The sequence below is a fragment of the Takifugu rubripes genome, chromosome 20 (assembly GCF_901000725.2).
Source record: "Takifugu rubripes chromosome 20, fTakRub1.2, whole genome shotgun sequence".
In the NCBI taxonomy this organism is placed as follows: Eukaryota; Metazoa; Chordata; class Actinopteri; order Tetraodontiformes; family Tetraodontidae; genus Takifugu; species Takifugu rubripes.
Window position 1 is genome coordinate 17,298,409 of NC_042304.1, and position 9,870 is coordinate 17,308,278.

A 9,870-nucleotide genomic window follows, 5' to 3' on the forward strand; every position below is an offset into this window, starting at 1 on the left:
CGCACGCACACACACACACACGCGCGCACACGCACGCGCGCACACGCACGCACACACGCATGCGCACACACACACACGCACACACACACACACACTCTCCCACTCACACATTCTGTTTATTTCTATTCCCAGCGAGACCATCAACGTTCCCATGATCCCACTGGGGTTAAAGGAAACCAAAGAGGTGGATTTCACACTTCCCATCCAGGTGAACTGTCAGATCTAGAGACCCCCCCCCCCCCCCCCCCGGTTTTAACGCTGTCCCTGTTTGTGGGACCTGCAGAACCAGGAGCCCCTGATGACCTGTAGGTGATATCGATCCAGTCCAATTTCTGTTGAACTTAGAAAGGAAAACTTCACCAGTCCATCAAGCTCAGGTGGACGGGGGTTACCATGGCAACCGAGCCGTTAAGCTGAGCATTGTTAGACCTCGGTGACATACGGGAGGATTGTTGTCAGTAGGCTGTGATCCCTGAACCTCTGCAGGTCCCCAGCTGGAACCCGTCCTGGGCCAGTACAGATGAACCCTGCTGACACGTTTAATTGAACCCTGAGCAACAGTGTTGAGGCAGTTAGGTGATGTGTTGCATTAGAGGAGGTTCCTCACAGCTGATGCTGGCGTTGGCCCCCTCCCCTGACAGGACTTCATCTGCGAACACTACGGGGAGGACAGCTCTGCGTACAACCAGGAGATCAAGGAGCTGATGGAGCTCAGACAGGTTCTTAAATCCACCCTTCCTTAGCTTTCATCTCTAATCGGACGACAACACTGCACATGATAACGTTGGGACGTTCCTACCAGGCGATGCGCACACCGAGCCGGAACCAGGCCGGCCTGGAGCTGCTGATGGAGTACTACAACCAGCTGTACTACCTGGACCAGCGCTTCTTCCCCCTGCACCGGACCCTGGGTGTGCTCTTCCACTGGTACCCCCTTTATATCCGCCTTCTGCTCCTGTTTGTCCTGAACCACTCAGACATGTGGGCCGTGGTGTGTCCTTCAGGTACGACTCTCTGACAGGCGTCCCATCGTCTCAGCGCACGCTGGCCTTTGAGAAAGGAAGTGTTCTGTTCAACGTGGGCGCTCTGTACACCCAGATCGGCGCTCGGCAGGACCGCTCCGCCGTGGCCGGCATAGACAGAGCTGTGGACGCCTTTCAGAGAGCTGCAGGTACTGAAACCTTTGATTCCACGACACCCTTTGGAGAAACCAAAGTATCCACGTGTCCACGCCGTCCGGCTTCATGCTTCTGTCTCAAAGGTGCCTTTAACTACCTGAAGGAGAACTTCTCCAATGCTCCCAGCCTGGACATGAGCAGTCCGTCGCTGTGCATGCTGGTCCGGCTGATGGTTGCCCAGGTGCAGGAGTGTGTGTTTGAGCGCCTCACGCTCACCACAGCGGACACACACTTCACTTCGCAGCTCCGTCTGGCCCAGGAGGCTGCACGGGTGAGTGGGCGGGTCACAGCTCCCACCGTCCTGCTGCCGCTGACGGCCGCCTGGCCCACGCACGTGTGTCTCTGCAGGTGTCAGACGTGTACGTGCTGGTGCAGCAGACCATGACGCAGCCCCTGATGAAGGACTACGTGCCCTTTTCCTGGGCCTCCATGGTTCAGGTCAAGTCCGAGCACTTCGCAGCTCTTTCACACTTCTACGCTGCTGCTGCTCTGTGTGACCACACCCGTAAGAAGCAGAACACGTCTCCCCAAACCCGCTGGCTTCATTAACCACACCGAGCGATGCCTTTACTCCAAACCCCTCAGTGTGTGCTGAGCAGGAGGAGCAGGAGGAGCAGGAGCAGGAGGAGGAGGAGCAGGAGCAGGAGGAGGAGCAGGAGCAGGAGGACAGCCAGGAATCAGAGGAAGCCTTTCTTCACTTCTACATCAACGTCCCCGCGGGACCGTCACTCAGCCAGATTTTACAGGACCCGGAAAAAAGGAGGAGGCTTGGTGGGTGCACATGCACGTGCACACGTGTGTGAAAACATTTATGCTTTACTGATCGGTAACAGCTCTGTGTGTGTGTGTGTGCGTGCGTGCGTGCGTGCGTGCGTGCGTGTGTGTGTGTGTGTGTGTGTGTGTGTGTGTGCGCGCGCGCGCAGGTAAGGCTCACCTGAGGCGTGCTGTGATCAGACACGAGGAGGCCATGCGGGTCCACAGTCTGTGTAAGGTCTTGAGGAAGATGGACATCCTGCAGGACGTGCTGGCCCTCACACACAGACGTTCCTTGGACAAGTACTCGGAGCTGGACCGGGAGGATGACTTTGATGAAACCGCCGAGGCTCCAGAGATCCAGTGTGAGTGTCTGTGAGGAGACTCTGCTCTGAGGTTCTGGTCGTGATGGCGCTGGTGTCCTCTCTTACAGCTCTCACCCATCAGAAACCAGAAATCACCCCACCGGACTTCTCTACTGTCCAGGTCACCGATATCTTCCAGAAACTGGTGAGGATCCTGGAATGACTCAAACCAATGCTGCATTGTCACAAAGCAGAGCAGGTCAGCACCACAGGGGGTGTGTGTCTGGGACACCAGGGAAGGGAGAACCTGTCAGAACCTGCTGACAGAGCTGAACCCTCTGGGTCACCACCAGGTGCTGCTTGTAGCTCCACCCTTCAGGTGGGCTGGTGCAGATCCAGGTTACCGTCCTGAGCTTCTGTGATAGAAACCCACCTTCATTTGTCCTGAACTGTGCTGCTCAGTGGACACAAGCTCAGCAGAACCTGCGGTTGTTCTACTTGACCTGTGGACCTGTTGCTGCAGGGGCCCCTGTCTGTGTTCTGTGCCCGGGCTCGCTGGGGTCCTGTTCATGTGATCGGCCTTCGGAGGAGGGAGGGCGGCCTGGGGCTGACGCTGAGGGGAGACTCCCCGGTCCTGGTGGCTGGAGTGGTGCCGGGAGGCTGTGCCGCGGTGAGAAGCTCCGCCTCCATCACACACGCTGCTTGGAATGATAAAACATGTCAGAAGACGACTTTAACGACGCCACCGTTGAAGTTTATAGAATTACCGTCTAACCAATATCTTTTCAGGAGGCGGGGCTAAGGGAAGGAGACTATATAGTGGCTGTGGACGGTCAGGACTGCAAGTGGGCCAAACACGCCGAGGTCGTCCACTTGCTTAAGAGCTGCGGTGATCGAGGAGTAGAGCTCAGCGTGGTCACGCTACACTCTCACGACACGCAGGTAGGTGTGGCCCACCCACGTGACCACGATGTTTTAATGGGTGCTGAATTAGCACGACATGCGTCGGCAGGCGGAGAGGAGGGCCGCCATGCTGTCCCACAACAAGGATAAAGAAAACACACGGCAGCACTTCCTGGATGGAGCTAAGGGGCAGAGCTCCGCCTCCTTGTTGAACTGGAACAGGAAGAAAAAGAGGGACGGCGGCAGCGGCACCAAGAGACTTGCAAGCACCTTCAGTTTGCCTTTTGGAAGCATCAGAGACGCCGAGGTGATGTACTGAGTCCAGACTGGGGATCAGACACTCAGGGAATAAGTCAAGGGAGGTGCTGATCCACCCCCACCAGCAGGGGGAGCTGCAGCCCAACTCACCACTTCAGAGAACCGGAGCTGATGGGAAGGTCCTGATATCACCTCAGCGTTGCGACGCTCAGCTCAGAAACGTTGCAGGACCCTTCTGACCGTTCCCTCAGAATAGTTTTATGAGGATCCTCACTTTTTAAACTCGACAAACTTTGTAGCTGTCAGTTCTTTTAGCTCAACGCGGAGAATCAGAGGCCACCAGCAGCAGTGAATATGAAGCTGGAGGACCTGACCCCTGACAGAGCCCCTCATAATCAAGAAGCTCCATGTGTTCTGCAGCCAGCCACCAGGGGGAACCACGTTTACGGTTCCTCTTTACACACGCGTGGACATTAGACTGCAGAAGGGGAGCAGGAAAGACCAAAGGACCAGAGCTTTGATGCTGGATTTGTTGTAGCTGCAAGTTAGCACAGTCCCAACTTCCAGATCAAGTTGGCCGAAGCACTTCGGAGCAGCTCCAACGGAGCGGGAACGTCACCAGGAGGCCGTCCTGCTCCCAGGAGGCCGTCCTGCTCCCAGGAGGCCTCTTAGGGGGCCGTCCTGCTCCCAGGAGGCCTCTTAGGGGGCCGTCCTGCTCCCAGGGGACCGTCCTGCTCCGAGGGGGCAGTCCTGCTCCCAGGAGGCCTCTTAGGGGACTGTCCTGCTCCCAGGAGGCCTCTTAGGGGACTGTCCTGCTCCCAGGAGGCCGTCCTGCTCCCAGGAGGCCTCTTAGGGGACTGTCCTGCTCCCAGGAGGCCGTCCTGCTCCCAGGAGGCCTCTTAGGGGACTGTCCTGCTCCCAGGAGGCCTCTCAGGGGACCGTCCTGCTCCCAGGGGACCGTCCTGCTCCCATGGGGCCGTCCTGCTCCCAGGGGGCCTCTCAGGGGGCCGTCCTGCTCCCATGGGGCCGTCCTGCTCCCAGGGGGCCTCTCAGGGGGCCGTCCTGCTCCCAGGGGGCCGTCCTGCTCCCAGGGCTCACGGGGCGTTTTTACTGTAGTTATTTCTCCAGGATTTTCTAAATGTTTGTGCCATTGTCTCACTCTGTTCAGGAATCAAACTTAGATGATGGAACTAAATAAAATGCAATTTCATCACATAGAGAGAAGTGATTATGGACTAGGATCCAAGACAATAAGTTCCAGAAGGTTCTTTATAAAAATAATGTGTGACTATAACTGTAGTTTGGAAATTAAAGAGTGCATTTGGGATTTTAGTTGAGAATGATATGAATATGTATCATACAGAATTCAAGAAATGTCCTTAATATTGTCTTAATTTTATTTTTTGAAGCTTTGACCATCCCTGAATGATTACATTTGGAGATTTGCACTGTAGGTTTTTTCCACTTCTAAATAAAAATCAACAGTTATTTTTCAGTCCTGTGGAAGAAAACATCATTGTTACCTGGTTGAACCATGAGAATCTGTGTGAGATTATGTCCCTATCAGTATTGAGCATATACTCACGCAGATATACACACCTGTGTGTGTGTATGCCTGTAGCATGTAAACCCACGTGACCAGAAACGCATTTGTAACCGGATAATTGGACGGTGGCGCCGCCTGGTGGCAGCTTCAATACAACAAATGTGCAGATTCAAATGAAACCGTTTATGACAGAAATCTGAAGCAACAACCAAAATCATCTGATTTTAGTCTGGTGACTGAAACATTGGCCTTGTTTGGTTTCGTTGCATCCAAGCTGACGTGCGTTTGCCAGCGATGAGAACCACTTAATTCTAAAAGTTCGGAAGCAAAGGTGTCGCCTACGGCGATCGTCCAGGAGCAGCTGCTGCCAGGCCGCTCTGTTCCAGCTCCGCTATCACCAACATGTGTTTGAACTCAGCAGGATGGTGGTTAAAGGTCTCAGCCAATCGGAACGTCTCCTGCCTCTGCGTGCCGTAGAACAGCTGTACCTGATTGGCTAAGCACTGCGCCTGGTGGACAGTCTGGAAGACAGAGGACGGGACATGTGGTTAAACCGTGCCTGTCCCTCCGTCTTGTCCCCTCAAATGTCCAGCTGAGAGGACAAAGGACGCGCTGTTATCAGAGCATGCAAGAGCACAGGTGATCGAGTGGGGATCAGGTGATCAGGTGGGGATCAGGTGAGGATCAGGTGATCAGGTGGGGATCAGGTGAGGATCAGGTGAGGAAGACTTACGATGAACTTGGAGTCCATCTCGGCCGTCATGAAGACCAGACCCTTTTCCTGCTTCAGGTCTGGGTAGTGATAGAGGATCAGCTGACTGGGGGCCTGTTCCCCCAGGGTCTGATGGAAGAGCAACTATCAATGAAGCTGTTTGGAACTGTGAGAGCAGCTGCTGCCTTTATCACACACTCACACACACACACACACATATATACACACATATATACACACACACACACCTGGATGTTGATGAGGGATGTAAGTGCAGCTGGTCTCCCGACCACTGGCCGATGAAGAACTCGTAACCTTCCTTCTGAGGCAGCGCGTACAGGAACTGAGGTGGGAGGAAGAAGAAGGAAGGATGAGGGTCTGAGGATGAGGGTCTGAGGGTGAGGGTCTGAGGGTGAGGTTCTGAGGATGAGGTTCTGAGGATGAGGGTCTGAGGATGAGGTTCTGAGGATGAGGGTCTGAGGATGAGGGTCTGAGGGTGAGGGTCTGAGGGTGAGGTTCTGAGGATGAGGTTCTGAGGATGAGGGTCTGAGGGTGAGGGTCTGAGGGTGAGGTGGTGAGGGTCTGAGGGTGAGGGTCTGGGGGTGAGGGTCTGAGGATGAGGGTCTGAGGGTGAGGGTCTGGGGGTGAGGGTCTGAGGGTGAGGGTCTGGGGGTGAGGGTCTGGGGGTGAGGGTCTGGGGGTGAGGGTCTGGGGGTGAGGGTTGCGTCATCACGCCACAACCAGCTGCTTTACCATCGGGCAGGAGCGCGAGCGGCCGTGCATCAGCTCGTAGGTGGACGTCTGTTAACGAGGAGAACACAAGGTGAAGCTGCACCGCTGAACCAAAGGTCCCGACGCTGCGGCGGCGTTTTACACTCACCGGGATGACGGCGCTGATCGTGTCCTTGGTGGAAAAATATTCCATCCAAAGCTGAAGGAAAGAAGACAAACGGGGTCAGAGATCCCGATGACCTCGCTGAAGATGCTCCGCCCCCCAGGCTCACCTTGGTGATCTCTTCCCCCGTCTTGTCTCGGACCAGCTCTACGTTGAGGATGGAGTCCAGAGTCTGAACAAGACCACAGAGTTCTTCATCTCAGAGAAGGCAGAAGATCCACCAACACGAGCTCATCTCACCTTGTTCTTGGTGAAACCTCCCGATGCTCCAGCGCTGGCTCCCAGCTCGCCTCGTTTCTCCACCTACAAACGAGCAACATCCCATTTATTCACGGTGCTAAGAGCTCCTCGTTTCATGTGCTGCTTCATGTTCTGCTCCATGTTCTGCTTCTTGTTCTGTTTCATGTTCTGTTTCATGTTCTGCTCCATGTTCTGCTTCTTGTTCTGTTTCATGTTCTGTTTCATGTTCTGCTTCATGTTCTGCTTCATGTTCTGCTTCATGTTCTGCTCCATGTTCTGCTTCATGTTCTGCTTCATGTGCTGCTTCATGTTCTGCTCCATGTGCTGCTTCATGTTCTGCTCCATGTTCTGCTTCATGTTCTGCTTCATGTTCTGCTCCATGTTCTGTTTCATGTTCTGCTCCATGTTCTGTTTCATGTTCTGCTTCATGTTCTGTTTCATGTGCTGCTTCATGTTCTGCTCCATGTTCTGCTTCATGTTCTGTTTCATGTTCTGCTCCATGTTCTGCTTCATGTTCTGCTTCATGTTCTGCTTCATGTTCTGTTTCATGTTCTGCTCCATGTTCTGCTCCATGTTCTGTTTCATGTGCTGCTTCATGTTCTGCTCCATGTTCTGCTCCATGTTCTGCTCCATGTTCTGTTTCATGTTCTGCTCCATGTTCTGCTTCATGTTCTGTTTCATGTTCTGCTCCATGTTCTGTTTCATGTTCTGCTTCATGTGCTGCTTCATGTTCTGCTCCATGTTCTGCTTGAGGTTCTGCTTCACCTCCTGCTCCACCAGCCTGACAAACTCGGCCTGTTTCGAGTGACCCAGAACATCTTTCTTGGATTCATGACGTTTCGCCAGTCGAGCGCTGAACTCCTGCGGCTCTGCACTGGAAATGGGAACAAAAGAGCTCAACGTGACCGACCTTCATGAACCTGCTGCACTTTATAAGTTCAACATGTACTTGGCTTGTGAGGTCGAACAGATGAAAGTGTTTTCATTGACGGACATTATAAATGCATTTAAAGGACAATTTTTTTAAAAGCCGATAAACACTGCGTTATAACAACACTAAAAAGAGTTTTTACACAATTCCACGGAGTTGTCCACCAATATTAGCGCGCTCACCTGCGTAGCTTCTGGATTTTGTCCTGGTACTTGTTGTAGAACGGATTCTCTTCAAGTTCCGGCTCCTTCCGGATCGAGAAGGCTCGATACTGCACAGGGACCAGGCCGGGAATCAGCGTCCTAATTCCCGTGGCCCTGACTGCCAACATCCCTCGGTACAAACATGACATTTGTACCATGGCCGCCGCCATCTTCCCATCGGTCCCGCGCAACATCAAATATGTTCCGGTAGGAATCAGGGTCCGCTCAGTGGTTCCGTATTAGTGCGTGGAGGAGGAAAGAAATATCACATTTCTGTTTAAAGGGCTGCAAAAGGAGTCATTTTTATGATTCCCTATTTACCGGTTAATCGTCAAACACAAGGAAGTTGTGCGTTTTAAAACTTACAATCTGTTTCTACCTAAATAAAAAAAGCTCCAACTACTAGCCACTACTACTATTGTTATTACTACTCCTGCTACTACAAACAACAACAACGACAACAACAACAACAACAACAACAACAACAATGACACATTTCACAACAACACATTTCCACCACTAGATGGTACTGTTTCTTTACGTCTGAATGAACCCGATAAAAAGTTGAGAATCCACATTGTATCTATTTCGTAAACTCTGTGCATCAATTACGGGACATGAAAAAGGCAGATAGTATATTATAATATACCACTCCTAACATATGAATCATGATTTATACCATAATTAGTGTTAAAACGCGGAACTAAGCCCAGAGTCCTGTGATTGTTGAGAGGTGAGGTCGCGACCCTCTTGTTTAAGCTGCACTCTCCTCTTCTCTCTTTCCATCGGCACTTTCTCACTCTCTTTGTTGGCGGGGAAAATGTATATTTCATGTGCGGCTCTGGAGGCTTTTACCATCAATTATAGAGAAACACTAAGCTCTCCATTTGCCGGACAGATGTTATTTTTTACTTAAGGAGAGAAAGAGGCCCGTTGCATAATTCAGAGATAACGCTGCTGAGCAGAGAACAAATAAATAAATGAATAAATAAATAAAGCAAAAACCACAAACATTTGGTGCACGCACACACACACACACACGCACACACACACACACACACACACACACACACATTTCCTCTGTTTTCAGCTTTTAAGTGCCTCCTGTGTAATAAATATGGAACAGCTGCTTTATCATTTCATTTTTTATTCAATTGACTTCTCTCTCTCTCTCTCTCTCTCTCTCTCTCTCTCTCTCTCTCACTCTCTCTCTCACACACACACACACACACACACACACACGTTTTAACCTCAGAACAAAAGACCTGCCTCTCGAGAAGAGAGAAATGAAAATATAGAAATGTGAAATATGAGACATGAATATTTTGGAGGGAAACAGTTGCTTCCTTTACTGCTTTGATGTCCAGTAATTTCAGTAAAATTAATGATTGACACGTATTTAAGTGTGGGTGGAGATTAACATTAATGATAGAAAGACAATATTTGATTTGATTCTGATGAGATGTTTCATCATGAAGTGTGAAACTCTTCTTGAATATTAGATTACAGATTATAATCTAATATTTGAACCGAACTGATCTAATAAACTGATATTGCTTCACTTTATTTCCTTTTTCTTTCCTTTTGAACATTAAAATAAATTCAATATAAGAGCTTTACATTTTCTCATGTTCTCTATAGAGCTCTAAACATTGTGTTTTGGCATTTTTAAGCATTTTACTCTAAAATTGGAAAGTGTGTGTGTGTGTGTGATGCACTGATCTCAGATCATTTGTACGGTTTTGATTTCAAGCTTTGGGGTTTTCAGGGTCTTGGGACCACTCACTCACCCTCCCCATGGCAAACTAAAGTGGCCCCCCTGGGTGAGGGGGGGGGGGGGGGGGGGGGGGGGGGGGGGGGGGGGGGGGGGGGGGGGGGGGGGGGGGGGGGGGGGGGGGGGGGGGGGGGGGGGGGGGGGGGGGGGGGGGGGGGGGGGGGGGGGGGGG

The 9,870-nt window shown here is 51.7% G+C and overlaps 2 protein-coding genes across 3 annotated transcripts in view; one reads left to right on the plus strand and one right to left on the minus strand.

Annotated features, from left to right (window-relative positions):
• The window catches only part of rhpn1 (rhophilin, Rho GTPase binding protein 1), a 9,763-nt gene extending 5,053 nt beyond the window's left edge, over nt 1-4,710 (plus strand). For both annotated transcript variants that reach the window (XM_029828092.1, XM_029828093.1), the window contains exons 5-16: nt 133-208; nt 642-719; nt 803-927; nt 1,005-1,171; nt 1,262-1,449; nt 1,527-1,683; nt 1,764-1,949; nt 2,102-2,296; nt 2,365-2,441; nt 2,760-2,906; nt 3,026-3,178; nt 3,249-4,710. In XM_029828092.1, coding sequence (XP_029683952.1) covers nt 133-208; nt 642-719; nt 803-927; nt 1,005-1,171; nt 1,262-1,449; nt 1,527-1,683; nt 1,764-1,949; nt 2,102-2,296; nt 2,365-2,441; nt 2,760-2,906; nt 3,026-3,178; nt 3,249-3,458 — 1,759 coding nt within the window. In that variant the 3' untranslated portion in view covers nt 3,459-4,710. The remainder of the gene's footprint in view (nt 1-132; nt 209-641; nt 720-802; nt 928-1,004; nt 1,172-1,261; nt 1,450-1,526; nt 1,684-1,763; nt 1,950-2,101; nt 2,297-2,364; nt 2,442-2,759; nt 2,907-3,025; nt 3,179-3,248) is intronic.
• Nucleotides 4,711-4,776: 66 nt separating this feature from the next.
• On the minus strand, nt 4,777-8,155 carry atpaf1 (ATP synthase mitochondrial F1 complex assembly factor 1). The gene is given in 10 exon segments (XM_029828109.1): nt 4,777-5,464; nt 5,677-5,784; nt 5,904-5,926; nt 5,929-5,998; nt 6,409-6,456; nt 6,536-6,586; nt 6,660-6,722; nt 6,791-6,853; nt 7,556-7,664; nt 7,904-8,155. Coding segments are annotated over 10 exon segments (933 nt in total). The 5' UTR covers nt 8,119-8,155; the 3' UTR covers nt 4,777-5,281.
• Between the last annotated feature and the right edge of the window lie 1,715 nt (nt 8,156-9,870).